We start from the raw sequence: 18707 nt of genomic DNA on the forward strand, positions 1-18707 counted from the left end.
TATAAACAAAGGAAAGTGAGTTCACAAATCCAGACAGCTGACTTTCACTCCTCCATGCTTGCTTGCTTCATGCATATGTACACCCACTGATATAAGAGGGTGATGTCGGTTGTCTTATCGTTTTCCTCATTTATTTTGGTGTGTGTCCACGTGCCTTTTTCATTTGTTCTCCAACTATATTGAGGCAGGATTTCTCACTTGAATCCAGAGCCCAGTGATTTGGCTTGCTCCAGGGACCTTGCGGTTTTTGTTTTTTAATTCTTGTCAAGACTTACTTATGTGAGTTGAGTGCTTTGCTGAATGCATGTCCCCCATGTGTGACTGATGCCTGTAAAGGTCAGAAGAAATCGTTGGATCCCATAGAACTGAATTTGTTTGTGGGAGCTGGGAAGCCAAGCAGCCACTTCTTGAAGAGCAACGGGTGCTCTTAGGTACTGAGCTATCGCTCTGGCCCCAGCCCAGCCCAGCCCTGGCTTTAAACTCTTAGTTCTTTCTCACTGAGCCATATCCCCAGCTCCACTTCTCCTTACTAGTTTTGCAACAGGATTTCTTAAGTCTAAAGCTCATGGCTTAGACTGGCTGGTCAGTGAGCCTCAAGGATTCTTCTCTGCCCCTCAGTGCTGGGATCACAGCTGTGTAATGCCATGCCTGCTTGGCTTGTGTGGGCTCTAGGGACCCAAAATTAAGTCTTCATGTTTGTGCAGCAAGTACATTAACCCACTAAGTTATCTTCCCAGCTCTTAAAAAAAATCCAATTTCATATTGCTCATCTGCTTTTTTTTGTTAGCGGAAAGGGTGTCGTCATAACATTTTCATACATATGGCATACTTGTTATTGTCTTCCCTTCTGCCTCTTTTCTGGTCCCTTTCTCTTACCCTTCTAATTTCTTATCTAAGTTTTGCTGTTTAAATCATGCCACCTGGGACATTTTATTATAGAACAGCAAGCAGGCTTTGTAACTGCCAGTTACATCTGATTTGCTCCAAATATGAACTCTGCCTAAGGTACATCATTTTATGAGTTGCTGAAACCAAAAATCTTGGGTGTTAACTCTTTCTTCCTCCCCAAATCCCGTATTATCCCAGTTGGCAAATCCTATCCATTTCTCATTAAAATAAACACAGAATGAAACTATCTTCATTTCTTTTACTTAGACCTATTCCAAGATCACTCTACTACTGTTTTTGGTTTTGGTTTTTTTTTTTTGAAAACGTGTAACATTATTTCTTGATTTCAGGTGATGCAATTAGACATGATCTACCACACTTGGTTTATGTAGTTCTGTGGCTAGAACCTGCTAGATATGAGGGGAAAAATTGTTTTGCACATGTACACACACACCCCCGCAGCCAGCTGTCCAGAATTTGAAGGCTCAAAGCAGTGGACTCTCTTTCCTTTGCCTTCTTTTAAAATTGGACAACAGCAGGGAGGGGCGTGGTGGTGCACGCCTTTTACCCCAGCCCTCGAGAGGCAGAGGCAGGCAGATCTCAAGTTCGAGGTCAGCCTGATCTACAGAACGAGATACAGAACAGCCGGGACTATACAGAGAAACCCTGTCTCAGAAAAGAAAACACAAACAAACAAAACACCCACAACAAACCAAAGATCTGGAAGGCTGTGAGGTTTGACCCTAGCCAATGGGGAAAAGTCACTAACAAATTAAAAACTACATCAACTGCCTGTTCTGATGTAGTGTTAGTCCCTTTGGGTTCTGCTACACTCTCTTCCAAAAAGAATTGCCTTGCTGAGGTACTCTTCATGCTATCCTTGGTGAGACACCAAGATTATTCTTTGGTTCCGACATAGGCAAAAATTCTACCAAATGAGCCACCTGCCCATTTTTATTTACGTCAGAACGATGTGTATTTCCCACCTCTCTCGTTCGGAATTTCGTTTCCAGAAACCCGGCGTGGTGGAACACGCCTGTAATCCCAGCTCCCGGGAGCCTGAGGGAACCACCCAGGTCCGACCTTCCTTAGCGATCTAAGCAGTGGCCTCAAAAACCAAAACAAAGCACTCCGTAGGTGGAAGCAGATCTCCGTCCCGCCCGATCTATAGGGCAAATAAGCTCAAGGCTCCTAGAAGTACGTAAGGCTCAAAACAAATCGTAGAGCGGAAAGTAAACACTCCAGGCAAGCGCAGCTCGCCTCCGGTCGGCCCTGTGGTTCCGCTCTTCCGGTTTAAGACTTCAGAGGCGGGACTTCCGACCGTCTGGTGCTGTATTTCCGGTATGTACCGGAAGTTCATTAGCAAGTAACTCCTGCGGAGAGGAGGTGGTGCGGTGTGCCGGCCTGCCTGCATCTAGAGCTGTTATGGGCAAAAGAGATCGAGTGGACCGCGGTAAGCACTACTTGTAACTGTCATTGTCGTGGGGTTTTCTCTGGCCTGTTGTGTCCGGGAGATGCGGAACTTAGCCGGGTGGGAGGCGTTTGCCGGACGCCGGTATGCGGGTGGCGCTGGTTTAGGAGTTCTTGCCAGAAGTCTCCTTGGGTGGTGAAAAAGGAACCCTAGAATCCTGCTGGGCTCACTTCTGTGTCTTCGGTCGCAGACAAAAAGAAATCCAAGAAGAGGCAGTATGAAGAGGAAGAGGAAGACGAAGACGACATTCCTGGGAACGAGTCTCAGGAGGCGGTGCCCTCCGCCGCTGGGAAACAGGTGGACGAGTCCAGCACCAAAGTGGATGAGTATGGAGCAAAGGACTACAGACAGCAGATGCCACTAAAGGGTGACCATACCTCCAGGCCCCTCTGGGTGGTAAGCATGGCCAAAAAGCCTGCGCGGCAGCTAAATCTTGGACATTCTTACACCTCCAAAATTCAAACGTGAGAAATGCTGCTCTTTCTGAAGCAGCCGGGAGAGACGGCTGTCATGGGGCACACTGGAGTAGCTGGTGTGATCTGGTGTTCTCCACTTCACCCCAGCCCCCCATATGATGACAAGCCAGATAACTCAGGAGGTAAAGGCTCTTGCTGTCATAGGAGGAGGAGAGGCCCGACTCTGGCAAGTCACTTTAGAGCGGTGACATGCATGCACTCACATACACGCACATACCCCACATACAGTCAGTAAATGACATTTATCTGTTTGGGTGGTATATGTGCATACCCTGTGCAGAGAGACGTGCAGGGATTGTTTACAGAGCCCAGAGACTGATGTGAGATGCTTTTCCCAGTCACTCTTCACATATCTGCCCAGCTCCCTGTTTTGGCTAAACTTACTGGCCAGCGATGCCCCCCACCTCCCACCCCAACTTAATCTGCCTGCCCGCCCACCCACCTATCTCCAGCCATCACAGCTCTGTGGTTGTAGGCATGCATTCCTGGTTTTATACTTAAGTGCTGGAGATCGCAACTGAGGTCCTCATGCGAGCGAGCACTTTATACACCAAGGTAGCTCCCCAGCCACTAAATAGTTGTTTTAGATGACAATTGATTTACACTTCTTAAAAAAGATTTTTAACATTTTATATGTATGTGTGTGTGTATACTTGTTTCCAGAGGAGGCCCGAAGAGGGCGTAAGATCCCCCAAGCCTGGAATGACAGGCTGTTATGAGCTGTCTGATGTGGGTGCTGGAAATGGAACCTGTGTGTTCTGCAGGAGCAGCCAGTGCTCTTAACCACTGATCCATCTCTTAGGTTCTTTTCAAATTGATGGTAGATAATGTTTTGGTAGCTAAGTTTCCTTGGCTTAAAATACATCATGATCTGTACTCAATTTGCATTCTAGCCAAAAGGCCTTTTGAGAATAGTATGTTGGAAGATTTCCATATATGGAACATTGGGAACCTTTTCTGCCTACTCTTCTCTAATTATAGGAGCAGGGTCCCTGCAGTTTCCTGAAGGATTGATTGCAAGAATATCCTTCCCATTGGACACTCACCCTTCTTGATAGTGATGTGACAGTCTAGTGGTGTAAGAGTCACCTTATTCACCTGACATAATTGTTGTCTGGAGGCTTACTGCGCCTGTCTGCTAACCTAGGCCTAGTCCTGGAAGCTTCTAGTCTCTGTGTAATCTAACCTAGGCCTGGAATGTTTTCCCTCCTCTGAGACTTGAAGCTGAATAAGCTCGCCCTTTCTAGTTCTTTGTGAGCTCTGACTGGCCAGTTTAACTCAGCTGCTCTGGCTCAGACTCCTCTTCAAGCTGACTGCTTCAATCTGGCTTCTCTCTTGGCTTTTCCTGAATTGCACTGCTTGGCTTCATATTAACTTTAGGAATCTCTTCTAATCTTCTGGCTCCTTCTCATTCTCTGACTTGTTCTGTTCTCACTGTATCTAGCTTGCACTCTCTCTATAACTGTCCCAGTAAAACTGCCTCCTTCTCCCTCTTTGTGCTGCTCCACTCTCAACTCTACTGTACTGCTCTCCATGAACTCCGCTGTATGCTGTACTGGACTCTCTCCTCCTGTACTGCCTGTCTCTCCCTTAAGTAGCTTCCCTTTCCTCTCTCACCTTTGAGAGTTGGGCGTATCCTTTCCTATCAAGTCTCTCTGATTTGTCACTTTTTCTGCCACTCAGTTAAACATCACTTTCAAACATGGGTACTTCCTTCTGCAAACTAACTTTACCTCTATTGTTTGGGATTAAAGGTGTGAACTAAAGGCATGCCTGTATTCTGGCCAGAGGGATTAAAGGTGTGTGCTGAAGGCTGAGCCATACAACTAGGAGAAGGTTTTTTCTTTTCTTTTCTTTTCTTTTCTTTTCTTTTCTTTTCTTTTCTTTTCTTTCCTTTCCTTTCCTTTCCTTTCCTTTCCTTTCCTTTCCTTTTTTTTTTTTTAGTAAATAACACAGTCTCAGGTTCGCAGTGTGATCAGAAATCCTGTGACATAGTCTCTGCAGCTCATTGATATTCTTGCCTGTTGTGTTCCCTTGATGCCTTTTAGGCTCCTGATGGCCACATTTTCTTGGAAGCCTTCTCTCCAGTTTACAAATATGCCCAAGACTTCCTGGTGGCAATTGCAGAGCCGGTGTGCCGGCCTACTCATGTACATGAATACAAGCTAACCGCCTACTCCCTCTATGCAGCGGTCAGTGTTGGGCTGCAAACCAGTGACATTACTGAGTACCTCAGAAAGCTCAGTAAGACTGGAGTTCCTGATGGAATTATCCAGTTTATTAAGGTGAGTTACTAGCAACTCTTGTGCTCAGGTGCGTACTTACTATATGTTGTCATTGAAATGTCTGATTTGTGTTTCCTTTGATAGCAAAATAGCTTCGTGCCTAGCTGCTGCCACTTTAGATCCAGCCATGGTTCTGGCTGAGATCATGTGTTTTGTGGGCTGCTCCAAGCCATGGGAGTAGAAGTTCAGGTCCACTATGGCCAGGGTTACTTGAGAATCCAGCTCTGGATAGATGGAACTATAGCCTGCATGTACATATCAGAATCCTAACCCCAAATACCTGTGTGTTAGTAAGACTAAATGAGGTCATAAATGTCTCCCCATTCAGAAGGTGCTTGTCTTTATTAGGAATTATACAGTTGTCATAAGTCCCTTCTTTATGGGACTGTGTAGAGAGAAGGTGACTCTCTTCTAGCCAGGAGACCTTACCACAGCCTGAATTAGCTGGTCCTGGTCCATTGATCCTGAGTAGTTAGAACTCTGAGAACATAAGCTTTTGTTGTGGAGTTTTTTTGGTGGTTAGCTGTTACAGGAAGTGAGCTCCATGTAAGGTAAATACTTAAGATCCATGGTAAATTAAGTGTATTAGGGTAAGACAAAACTTGAAATGTTGACCTGAAGAGGGTTTCATGGGAACAGCAGTTGAATATAGGTGTATATTATTCACAGAAGATAGGAGAACAGTTTTTGTTAGTATTGGCTAATCTGAAAGGACTTCAAATTAGATTTCAGTCTGGAAGCAGAAGAGTGTGCCATGAGCAGAAGCCTGGGAGCACGACAGAGTTCTCTGTTCTGTGATGCAGAAGGATGCTGACGAAGAAAGCACCAGGGCTAGGCCTTTGGTCTACATGGTCTAAAGGACGGTAGTCGTGCTGGGGCAGTGCTGTTGTGCTCTGAGGGGCAGCTCACAATCTCAGTAGCAAGTTATGGCGAACACACAAACGACCTGCTCCCTTCCAGCAGATTGGGGACTTAAACTCTATTCCCTGTCCCTCAGAGGCTTACACTGTGCTGGCAAGGTGGCACGCGCCCCTTAGTGCCAGATGTCTAGGGAGGAGGATTGTAAGGTTAATTTCTAACTTGTCTCAAAACTTAAAAATAGAGGTGGTGGTGGTTCGGGATATAGCTTCATGGTCTTGAGTTCACTTGCCAATACAATGAAGAAAAGATGGCATTCTTTAGGTTGTGGAAATGGAGAACATTGGTGTGAAGGTCTAAACATTTGTGGTATTTGAACTTACTGTGTGTAGCAGGTCCTGCCAGCACTCACTGTGCCTGGTGACTTCTGGGGAAGCAGGATGGGCTTCCAGGTCGGGATGGGGGCTGTGGCCATGCAGGGGAAAGGAAAACGGAAAACACAGCAGAGGTTGTAAATAGTGGTTTGTAAATAAAAAGCTAGGCATATGAATTAGGCAAAGGATGGGTTTATCCCAAAACTATGGAGGTCAACGGACAAAAGCCCCCTTGAGGCAGCTGTGGCTGTGGCTGATGTTTTCCGAAAGTACACCCACCGGTCCCTTGGCCGGGTGCTGAGCCTGGTGGAGTAGCATGCTCTGAGCGCTGACGTAGCCTGTCTCTTGCTGTTCCTCTGCTTACAGCTGTGCACTGTCAGCTATGGGAAGGTCAAGCTGGTCCTCAAGCACAACAGGTGAGCACTGCCCTCTGTGTGCCAGCCGGGAGGGAGGGAGGGAGGGAGGGAGGGAGGGAGGGAGGGAAGGCTGGGAGGGCAGGAGGGAGGGGAGAGAGGGAGGGAGGAAGGGCAGAGAGGGCGGGAGGGAGGGCGGGCTCACACCGTTCCTGAGACATAGATGGGGAGTTGAGGGGACCCCGGAAGGAGAAGGAGGCCCTGCAGCGGAGTGACCGTCAAGCGTCTGGAAGTTAACATTGGCAGTGATGATGATGCACACAGGCAGTAGGGTTTCCTTTTTACATACAGATGCTTTAAAGAAGAGCGTGAATCGCAGCGACCACACTCAAGCTGAGAGCATTTCTGACCTTTGAGTTTAACTCTGCTCCTTTCCCGGGTGCAACCAGGTTTAGGAGAGTTCACAAGGAAGGGCGTTTTCACTCCTGCTGCTGACATGCTGACTTAACTTCAGGGTGCCGTTCTCCTCTGACCCTCAGCCTGTTAGAGCTTTGCCCATAGCTCCTCTCTCTGATTTGACAAAGGTGTGGGGAGAGTCATTACGAGGCTGTAATTTTCAGATCACCCAACTGAGTTACAATTGCAGAATGTTCTAGAAATGCAGTGCTGGCCAGCAGGGACTCCCTTCCTCTCCTGCTTGTAGGTACTTTGTTGAAAGTTCCCACCCTGATGTTATCCAGCATCTTCTTCAAGACCCAGTGATCCGGGAATGTCGCTTGAGGAACGCCGAGGGCGAGGCCACCGAACTCATCACAGAGACTTTTACAAGCAAATCTGCTGTGCGTGAGCTCCTGGGTTTCCTGGGGGCTGGGCACTTAGGACCTCAGTTTTCCTGGTCCCCAGCACAGCTTCAGTTCATGGTTGGTAACAAGGTGCAGAGTCTGGATTCCTACCTTTCTCTCACAGATTTCTAAGACGGCGGCGGAAGGCAGTGGCGGGCCTTCTACTTCGCAGGGGGTAGATGCACAGGCCACGTCTGACATACCCAAAGACCTGTTTGATTTTTATGAGCAAATGGACAAGGATGAGGAGGAGGAGGAAGAGACACAGACAGTGTCCTTTGAAGTTAAGCAGGTTAGTGACTGCTTCCTGGTTACCAGTCTTGCCTTGTGTCAGCACCCTCCACTGTGAGGTAAAGAAAGGGACCCCTGTATGTTTCTGTTTGGGTTCTACACAAGTATAAGCCATGGCATTCTCCTGGTGGGAGTTATGGGCTGAGAGTCCTTCCGTGGCCTAGGAAGCTGCTCTCCATAGGATCCATTTTGGTTCAGATTAAAGTTCATTTTGAGGAGACCAGGAATACGGATCTGCTGGTAGAATAACTTTCTTCGTAGCTGTAAGTCCCTGGGTTCAATCTCTAGCACCTCGTAAACTACGCACGGTAGTGTGTGTCACAGCCTGAAAGTGGGAGGGGAGGAGGGATCAGCAGTTGACGGTCATCCTCCACCAGACAGAACTTAAGGTTGGCCTGGAATAGATGGGACTTGACTCACAAAAACCAAAACAACAAGAAAAAAAATCAACTAGCCAAATAGTACATTGATTTTGACTGGGTTACTAGTTTGTGCTGCCTTTCTGTGCAAACCTAGTTGTTAGCAAGCAAGGTCTGAAATTGTATACATCCAGATAAAAGGCCAGGTTTCGATCATGCGGCCCTTTTGAATATTGTCTCGGACACTCTGGAGTTGAGATCGTCACACGTCCTTCCTGCTGGCTACTAGGAAATGATCGAGGAGCTGCAGAAGCGCTGCATCTGCTTAGAGTACCCGCTGCTGGCAGAGTATGACTTCCGGAATGACACTCTCAATCCTGACATCAACATTGACCTGAAGCCCACAGCCGTACTCAGACCCTATCAGGAGAAGAGCCTGCGGAAGATGTTTGGGAACGGACGAGCACGCTCAGGAGTCATTGTTCTTCCCTGTGGTAAGTGAGGAAGGCTCCATCTTTGTCTGCCAGCTGCCTCCTCCCTGCTCGGTGTGTTTCCCTGTGTAGCACTTTGCCTTTAAGTGGCCAAGGTCACTTCCTCATTTGGTAGTTGACTGACGCTTATTGAAGTACTTGCTTTGTGAAGCTCTTGGTCTAGGCCAGTGGCCCTCAATGTCCCTAATGCTGGGACCCTTTAATACAGTTCCTTATGTTATGGCGACTCCCACCCATAAACTTATTTCATTGCTACTTCATAACTGTAATTTTGCTATTGTTATGAATTGTAATGTAAATATGATATTCAGAATGACTTTATGTGACCCCTGTGAAAGGGTCATTCAATCTCAAAAGGGGTTGAGACCCAGAGGTTACGATCCATTGGTCTAGACCCTGTGGGTATCAGATCTCATTCAGCTTGGGTAGCGAATGACTGAAATAGCTCTGCTAAGACACTTATGAAGAGTCTTCCTGATAATGCAGGCGTCAGAGAACCGGAGCACAGTGTAGGAGGGGCAGCAGTGCTGCTGGGGAGCTGCTGGGCATAGAGCGAGACTCTTCCTCTGACCTCAGCTGCAACAAGAGTGAATGTGGTGTGGAGACTCTAGATGGCAAGACTGAGGAAAGATGTGCACATGCACACGCGCGCATGCGCACACACACAGACAGACAGACAGACAGACAGACAAAGGGCACGCACATGCATACACTACCGCACTTCCTTCTGTCACACTTCACAGTTAGTTCTAAGTGGTGTCAGGTCTAGCTAGGTTCAAAGCCACAACAGATTCATCTGGGAACGCCACTCCAGACAGTTTGCAGAGATGGCCTCTGCCTTGAGTTCACTTCATAAAGCTTCAAGGCACAGTTATTGTTGAGCAGTTTGATTATTTTCACCTTAATCTTCAAGTAGAAGGTGATAGGAAAGTAAGAAACTACAGGAGTTTTATCATCTTCTCTAACTTTGCCAGGAGCATGCACACTTTGTGTATGCCTGAGCCTTGATTGTCCTGTCAGTTAGAAGCTGCCACTTGCCGGGAGTGTATGCTGGGCACATGTGACCATGGGTAAAAGGCTCCTTGCTCCAGCCTTCTTTAAAATGATGCTAGCAGGAATATCTTTCTCATTGTTGGTTCTGACATGTCACCATTTTAAGTAAGATGCCCATAAGAGACTGCAGTCGGGTCTGCTTCTACTAAGCTCATGAACACGTGCCAGGTGGGTCATTTCTTTATAAAGAAAGAGCCTGAGACAGTAAGTGCTTCACACGCTGGGTGTGAGGACCAGTGTGTGACCTTTGTCCACTTTCTGGTGCAGTTGAGCCATTCTGTACATCCCTAAGCTGTGTTTCAGCCTGCTTTTGGGTAGCATGACCCCCTGCTTGCTTGTAGGTGCTGGGAAGTCCCTGGTCGGCGTGACTGCCGCATGCACTGTCAGAAAGCGCTGTCTCGTCCTGGGCAACTCGGCTGTGTCTGTGGAGCAGTGGAAAGCCCAGTTTAAGATGTGGTCAACCATCGATGACAGCCAGATCTGCCGCTTCACCTCAGATGCCAAGGACAAGCCCATCGGCTGCTCCGTTGCCATTAGCACTTACTCTATGCTGGGCCACACCACCAAAAGGTCCTGGGAAGCTGAGAGAGTCATGGAGTGGCTCAAAACCCAGGAGTGGGGCCTCATGATCCTTGACGAGGTGCACACCATTCCAGGTAAGGAGGGAGAGGCCGGCCGTGCTGTGTAGATTAAAGCTGACTTCTACCTGGTGGGTTGCAGGTGGCTTCTGAACATTGCTCCCCCTGGCTAGCAAGGCTCTGAAATCATTAAGCATGATGGGATGGAAGTGTGAGGTAGCCTCACTTGCGTCACTGGGCAACTCGGCTGTGTCTGTGGAGCAGTGGAAAGCCCGGCTTCTAGAGAATGATATTTTCTTCCTTCCTACATCTTCTAATTCTTGAAACTTAACTCTTAACCCATTTTTATGGTCCTGTGAAAGTGAGCCAAGAACACTGCGTAACCCCAGGTGATATGTTGTGTTTTATTTAAATGAAGGCTAAAGTATGAGTTGTCAGTATCTAAGTCCCACTTCTCTAATTGCAGGCATATCTTTTTTAAAAAACAGCCTTAGTGTTATAATTTATCTGCCACAAAAGTCACCCCTTAGAAGAGTATAACCTAGCAGGTTTTAATAAATTCCTAGAGATTTACAACCCTCACCATGATCTAGTTTTAGAATAGCTCTTTCATTTCTATTTGTAGTCAGTCCTTATCTTCCTCTGCGTTTAGCCATGAGCTGCTTTCTGACTCTGTAGATGTACTCTTTCTGGGAGTTTTCATGTAAAAGAAGCAATACAGTATTTCCTTGTGTCTGTCATCTTTCACTTTGTGTAGCAGATCGCCTCTGTCCTAACCTTCATCAGTGATGCGCTCCTTTTACTGATGCATAGTCGTCTAAGCAAATGGTTCTCTTGGGTTCTGCTGGTGGTGGTACGTTGTCCTGGTTTTTTTGATTTTGAGGGATGTGATTTTATTGTGTTGCCAGGGCTGGTATCAGACTCCTAAGCTGACATGGCCCCTCCCCCTCAGCCTCCTGAGTAACTGTGACTATTAGGTCTGAGTCAACATGCCAAATTAGGCAGCTCTTCCTTGAAAAGAGAAACTAAGGAGGTTCTAAGGCAGAGATTCTTCCACTTTAGAGAGGTGGTTTTTACAGAGAGCACTCAGACATTGAGCATGGGCTTACTGTTTGGCTCTTCCTGGGTCTGTCGATGTCTGAGGATAACTGCAGGTGCTACCGGGGGTGTACATAGACGGTCAGGTAGAGATGGGATGTCTTTGAGGAAGGAAAACGTCACGGTAATGGCCCTGTGGTGGCAAAGAACTTGGCATGCTCAGACAACTCGAGGCATCCAAGTATCCATAGCAGTTCTGAGAGAGCAGTCAAGACCAGCACTGCTGCGGGTGTCAGCATCGTGGAGACCTCATAGGCATGGTGGAGATGTGACTTATACTCTTCAGCCACTGAGTGAGAAGCCATCTGCATAAAGGACAGACACAGGCAGTAACCTGAGCTGAATTGCAATAGAGATCACTCTAGCCGCTGAGCACTTTGGGAACAGTGGAGGGAGACCCAAGAAGAGGCTTGACCCAGGCAGGACACAGTAAGATGAAGACAGCCTGATTGGACAGACTACGGAACTATGAGCAGGTTAGATGTGAGATCAGGAAAAAAGCTGAGATCAAGGATGAGGCGAAGGCTTTGGTTTGTGTGCAGGAGGGGCAGCAGGATCTTCTTTGAAATGGGGAAGCTCTGGAAACAGCATGGAGTCTGTCAGACTTTAGACATACGTCAGATGAATTCAGGCAATGGCCAGAACGTTAGGAAATGCGCAAATGAACAGACATTAGCAAGGCTAGACACGTGCTACGTCAGCATTTGAAGAGTGCTAAGCATCATTAGCCATCAGAGACATGGCTATTAAAACACAAGATGCCACATCTATCCCATATAGAGTGGCTAAAATGGAATACTGGCATTACTAGTCCAGAGGAGGTTCTAGAACAGTTTGCCGAGTGATGGTTGCTCTGTAGGACATATTGACATTCACTGTAAAATCACAGTATGACTCGTCTGTCCCAATCCTGGCCATCTTAGGAGATGAAAACATTTACTTAAAAATATACACAAATGCTTCCATAGCTACTCTATTCATAATTTTCTTAATTCAGTGGTCCCCTGGGGATGTTTAGCTAGGCAGACAGTGGCACACCTAACACAGCTTAGCAGTAAAGAGGAGCGAGCGCTCCATAGCTTGAGGTTCTGGGCATGGGGCTGAAAGAAACATGGTCAGACTTATTTGACATTCTCAAGAAGATAGCATGCTGGTGAGCTGGCCAGCACCCAAGGACACACTAACGGACAGCTTTAGGCAGATTTGAGGGAGTGGCGGATTGATCTATGTGATGCAGGCATACAAATCTGTACGTGCATTAAATTCATCGCACTGATCCCCCTCTCTGCAGTGTTACTTTTACTTTGTGATAACTTAGAAACTCAACTTTAAAGAGTGTAGAGATCAGGTCTGCCAGGATTAAAGCTGCTGGTGTAGAAAGTCACATCCTGAAAATGAATTTCAGATTGTTCTGCGGTGAAGCCTGGGAAGGCTGAGAGTGATGCTGCTATTCAGGCGATAAGTTAGAGCTCATAGTGTGGTCTCCGCTCTCTGGTCTGGTTCACAACCTTCCTGGGTCTAAAGCTGAAACCGAGATCTGAGTTCAGACCTCTGCTCTGGCTTGAGTGTGTTGCCTAAGAGTTCATATTTTGGAGGCATTTCTGAGAAATGGTGGAGTGTTTAAGACAAAGGTTTTGGCCATGTGTATCACCACAGAAGGGCTTAGTTCTGCTCTGGGATGCCAAGTAGTGCCTGCAAGAAGAGCCAGTAGCTATAAAGCGCAAGATTGGCTTCCAAAGTCCATGGAACTTTTCAGCATGTGTGCTACCTTCCACTGTGAGGCTTACAAAAGCCCACACAGGTGGGGCTCTCTGATCTTGGATTTTAATGTGCATTTTGTTATGACGACAGAGGATGAGTTAGTCACACTGTAAGCCCTATTGACTGACAATCCAGCTCCAAGAGCTGCTCTTAAGTAGAGATGACAGCAAAGTGGTTAATTGCCTGACATCTGACATTTACTACATTGGATCCAGGAGTGTGCTACATCTCTGAGATTCAAAAGATAGATATTGCTATCCTTTTACAGGTCTTTTCAAAAAAACCCTGTTAGGGCATTTATTAATACATTTGTGTTGTAATGAACTGGAGAGATAGCTCAGTTAGCTTGCCTAACACACATGGACCTCTGCGTTTCATCCCCAGCATCACAGAAGCAAGTCATGGTGGCACACGTCTCTAAGCCTGGAATGAGGTGGGAGGATCAGGGTTCCAGGTCATCCTTGGCTACACAGAGAGTTCTAGTCCAGCCTGAGCTACATGACACACCCCCCCACCCCAATCTCAAAAAAGAAACTGATATTGTAGCACTCATGTATATTAATTCTTCCTATGTGGAAGGTGCTTTGCTAGGTCTACTACTGTCTTAACAAGAATTTATTGAACACTGTGCACTGTGTTTATGCACTATGATTGACCTTAGAGATACAGAGGTACAATTGAGTCATCCCAAATGGACTTTAGACTTTGCTTTATGTAACAGTGAGTGAGCACATACCTTCATTTATGTGAAGTTGAAGGAGAAGGCAGACTTTTCTTTGACTTCAGAAGTCAGGGTAATGGTCTCCTCTAGGAGGAGTGCTGCCATTGACAGAGGGGTGACGGATGGGAGACTCGTGGGATGCTTAGTGCTCCCTAAGTGACTGAAGTTGTCCTCTGCACAGCATCTTCCCTTAGCTGGGACAGTCGTGGTCACTGTCGGAAATGGACTAAGGGAATGCAGAAGTGACTGGATCCTACTTTGTCCCTGATCCCTGATCTGTCTCCCATGCCCATGGTGTGTTGTTCTTGTTGCCTGGGCCTCTGATGCTCCTCTTACTAAGGGAAACCTGGGGTCCCCTGGTGTTGCCCTTCTGGGCCAGCAATCTTTGCTCAGAGATAACCTTGACATTAACTTTTCATTTGCTTGTACCTTGTTTTGTGTTTGGTATAGTTATTGTTGTATTTGCAGATGTTGTAAGTTTTCTAAGTTGTTAAGCATCAGTGTGTGTGAAATTTAAAATTAGCCATTTACTCAGAGTGTGACTGCCCTGTTATTCTATGGCTCTGGTGTTTGATTTGTCTTTTGGAATATTCTGGACTTTCATCTTCTCATTGGGTTTCTTTTTGACGTATCACTGGCCTCATCTTTAATTCTAAGATAAGCATGACTCATGTGTGTGAGAGAGGGGTGGTGAAAACTGAAGCCAGGGTTTCATGCATGTGAAGTGTGTGTTCTTCCACTGAGCTGCACCCACAGCTCCATGCCTCAGACCTTTCTCCCACATTTGGAAAGGCAGGCAAGCCAGGTGTTACTGAGAAGTAGAGCAGTAGAGCTCCCTGCAGGGTGGGCATGGAGCTGGCTGTCTCCAGAATGCTTGAAGCTTTTATATTTCCTTATTTTCAGGGAGGGCATGTGCATGCCGTGTCAGGAGTGTGGAGGTCAGCAGGAGTTGGTTCTCTTGGACCGCATGGATGGCAGACTTTGAATTGAGGTCATCAGGCTTGGCAGCAGGTATCTTTGCCTGCTGAGCCATCACACTAGTCCCCCAACTCAAAGCCTGCTAACCTTCCAAAGTGTTGCAGATCTCTAAAGCTGTGGCAAACCTACAGTTGGGGGACCAGTTCAAGTCCCGAGGCCACACATAAGCTGGCTTGCTAGGGTGCCATCTGTTACCTTAGCACTCCTGTGGGAAGGTGGGGAAGACAGCATAAGCCTGCATGCTGCTGCTCATGTAACCTGGCCTGTGCAGCCGTGCACCTACAAAGGACCCTGCCCCAAACATGGTGAGGGCCGATGCTGAGCATGCGGGTGCCTACGTTCACACACACAAGCACACACATTACATGCCCACACAAGAGTTTTCAAAGGTTGTATCTCGTCTATGTGTTTATTTGATAATCAGGAATTATAACAATCAGCAAAGGAAGAAAATGAAAGGTGGCTCTTGATGAAAGAAAGTAATGACAGGGGTCTCACTCCGTAGTCCTGGCTGAACTGGCACTAACTATAGAGCAGGCTTGCCCTGAGCTGTCTTCCCTGCTTCTGCTTCCAGAGTGCTGAGATTAAAGGCCTGTGCCACCATGCCTGTTTAACTGGTGACTTTAGGAGGGGAACAGGTACACAGCATGCTTAGGCAGACTGGAGGCTGAGCTTTGTCATTGCCACGGGCTCTTTGCTCTCCGCTTTGAGTGGCGATGGTAGGAAGCAGAGCAGAGCAGAGCAGAGCAGAGCTGGGCTCTCTGTCCCCTCATCCCAGCTTCCTTAGCTGTGACCTGTGCATAGGCTTCAGCCTGAGTGATTTGTGTGGCTTGGAATCAAGTCATATTTGCTCCTGGTGCCTGGACTCTTGACATGTTGACAAGTGCTGGTATTTGTGAGCTTGGAACTCCCTGAGGTCATTTGTCCTTTATTCTTTCTGTCTTTTGAACAGGTCTAAAAGCCATGGTGAAATATTCTTGCCTTGTTCTTCTCTGGAACCAGATTTCAGCTCTCTAGTAGCAAGGCTACCATATGGTACTGCAGACCAGTGCCAAGTTGCGGGCTGCGTGGCCCCTTCTCAGTGTAGAAGGTGATGATGCGAACATTTCTTGTCTTCTTGCAGCCAGGATGTTCCGGCGGGTTCTGACTATTGTGCAGGCGCACTGTAAGCTTGGTTTGACTGCAACCCTTGTCCGGGAAGATGACAAAATTGTTGACTTAAATTTCCTGATTGGGCCCAAGCTCTATGAAGCCAACTGGATGGAGCTGCAGAACAATGGGTACATCGCTAAAGTCCAGTGTGCTGAGGTATTTGCTCCCTGGGTGGGATGTGAAGTAAGGGCAACTCCCGTGGGAACAGAAGGGATCTTCTGATAAACTGGGCAGACCAGCAGGTCAGGACCCAGTCTAAGCGACCGTGGCGTAGTGCAGTAGTCACCCTGGTAGGTGAGCCACACTTCATAGCAGACCGCACTGGAATTCTCTGCCTCTGTCATGTGGTTAAGGCAGCAAGCTCATACAGACCATGACTCCCTGCTGCCCGCCCTCACCCTGAAGGATTGCTGCTGTAACCTCTCAGGGCAACCACTCAGGCTATTCCAGTGCCAAAGTCCCAGAAGAAATTGGTCTTTATGGTGTTATTTCTTAGAACACATTTTTCTAATACTGTTGTTTAGTGGATGCCTGTACAGGTATGTGTTAAAATCGACAGTCAAAGATAAGTCTGAAAGAAAGACAGAACAGTTCATCTTAGTGCTTTAAAATGACTGCCACTCAGTAGCTAGAGTGGGGTGACCTCTGGAAAGTGGTCGTTGGTTGAGATGAGTGTGTCTGTTAGCAGCGCAGTGTTGCTGCTCATTGCTTGACAGCACTTCCCTTCTTTCCTCTTCTGCCCCGTAGGGTAGTCACTGGTATGGAACTTGTGTTATACCTGTCAATCACCCTACCCACTGGGCCATCCTGCTAGCCCTGCAGAATTTTCTTGATCATGCATGTAGCTGTAGTTCATTCCTTTAAATTATTCAAAGATCCCATTGAATCTTTCATATGATAATCCCCAGTTTGATACATAGCAATAGAAAACTTTAATATTGACAGATATTATTTTATTTACATTATAATAATTATAATATTTAATCTTATACTTAAAGTATTTTTTGTAAGTGTTTTGTTACTTGTTTAGTGACAAAAACTCTTACCTAGCATGTGTAAGAGAGACTCTGGGTTCATCTCCTGCACACACACAAACAAATTACAGACATATTTATTAGAGTATAATTTGTGGGTGGGGATTGGGGTTCAGGGAACAGGGAGGAATGAGAGCTCCTAGCACCAGGATGCTGCCTGGGAACATAGACGCTGTATGCAGGGGAACATGGTAGCAGAGGACTTTGCACTTCCTGGAGAGTCTGATGTGCTGCTAGCCCTCCAAGAAGAGGAGTACTGGAACAATACTGGTCTGTGTGTGGTGATGTGGCCTAAATGGAGGGGTTGCTGGCTTCTCACTCTAGCAGCTCGATGAAAATTATTACCATTTAAAAATCATTGTTAAGTTAGTTCCAGTTCAATATGGAGTATTAATTTTTCATTTTTAAACTACTTGGTGTGTATGAGTGGCTGTCTGTATGTGTGTCTGTATATCACATGCATGCAGTGCTCTTGGAGGCCAAAAGGGAACACTGGAGTCTGGGACTGAAGTTAGACAGTGGTTAGCTGCCATGTGGGTGCTGGAGATCAAACTCAGGACCTCTGGGAGAGCAGGAAGTAGTCTTACCTGCTGAGCCATCTCTCCAGCCACTATTTTATTTTTAATTAAAATATAATTATATCATTCTTTCCCTCTTTTTCTCTGAACCCTTCTAATCCCTCTACTCCATGCTTCTCCCTCTAAAATTAACGGCCTCTTTTTAGGTTTTTATACAACTCTGGATAGTAACCAGAGCTTTCAAAAATTCTCTCCCACTCAGCAGTCCTCCTTCTCACTCCACTGATGACTTCTCAGCCTGCCAGAAGCTCTTTAGTTTTATGAAGACCCACTTGTCCATTGTTGGACCTAAGTTTTAGGCAAATGGAGTCCTATTGGGAAAGTCCTTTCTTGCCGACTGTCCTGTGGTGCGCTGCCTGTGTTTCAGGTTTCACGCTTAGGCCTTTGGTCCTTTTGGAGTTAAGTTCCGTGCAGGGTGGTGGATGCAGGTCTAATTTCATTCTTCTGCATGTGGACATCGATTTCCCTAGTGCTGTTTATTGAAGATGTTATTTTTCCTTCATCATGTTTTTGGCATCTTCATCTAATATGAGATGGCTGTAGTTGTGCCTTCTCTTCTTTGGTTTTGTTACATTGGTCTGCATGTCTGCTTCGGTGCCAGTACCATGCTATCTTTATTACTATTGCTGTGATGTGTCTTGAAGTCTGGGATGGTGAGTTCTTCGGCACTGCTCTTTTTGCTCAGGATTATTGGGGTAATCTGGGGTCTCTTCTGGTTCTATATGAAAGAAACATAGGTTACCTTTTTTGAAGAAATGTTGTGGGGATTTTAATTGGGATTACATTGACTCTGTTCATTGCTTTTGGTAGAAATGGCCATTTTTACAGCATTAATTCTCTCAGCTCATGAGCACAGGATGGTCTTCCCGTTTTCACTGTCTTCCTTGACCTCATCCTTCAGTGATCTAAAGCGCTCTTTGTGTAGGTCTTTCACCTCCCTGGTGAGGTTTCTCCCTAGGTACTGTTTGTCTTTGAATCTGTGGTGAATGGGAGTGTGTCTGTCCACTGTCTCTCTCTGTATGTTGGTGGTGTGCAGAGCAGCTGTTGATTTTTGCAAGTTGATTCT

General features: G+C 46.7%; 1 protein-coding gene across 3 annotated transcripts in view; it reads left to right on the plus strand.

Moving 5' to 3' along the window:
- Positions 1–2223: 2223 nt before the first annotated feature.
- Positions 2224–18707, plus strand: part of Ercc3 (excision repair cross-complementing rodent repair deficiency, complementation group 3) — a 29848-nt gene continuing 13364 nt past the window's right edge. Inside the window, exons 1-9 of one of the 3 annotated variants that reach the window (XM_006525636.2) lie at positions 2224–2341; positions 2550–2755; positions 4884–5120; positions 6719–6768; positions 7409–7544; positions 7672–7839; positions 8487–8691; positions 10083–10397; positions 16001–16185. In XM_006525636.2, coding sequence (XP_006525699.1) covers positions 2314–2341; positions 2550–2755; positions 4884–5120; positions 6719–6768; positions 7409–7544; positions 7672–7839; positions 8487–8691; positions 10083–10397; positions 16001–16185 — 1530 coding nt within the window. In that variant the 5' untranslated portion in view covers positions 2224–2313. The remainder of the gene's footprint in view (positions 2342–2549; positions 2756–4883; positions 5121–6718; positions 6769–7408; positions 7545–7671; positions 7840–8486; positions 8692–10082; positions 10398–16000; positions 16186–18707) is intronic. The other 2 variants (XR_385973.1, NM_133658.2) reach the window with 2 other exon arrangements.

The sequence above is a fragment of the Mus musculus genome, chromosome 18, assembly GCF_000001635.26.
Source record: "Mus musculus strain C57BL/6J chromosome 18, GRCm38.p6 C57BL/6J".
Taxonomy (NCBI): domain Eukaryota; kingdom Metazoa; phylum Chordata; class Mammalia; order Rodentia; family Muridae; genus Mus; species Mus musculus.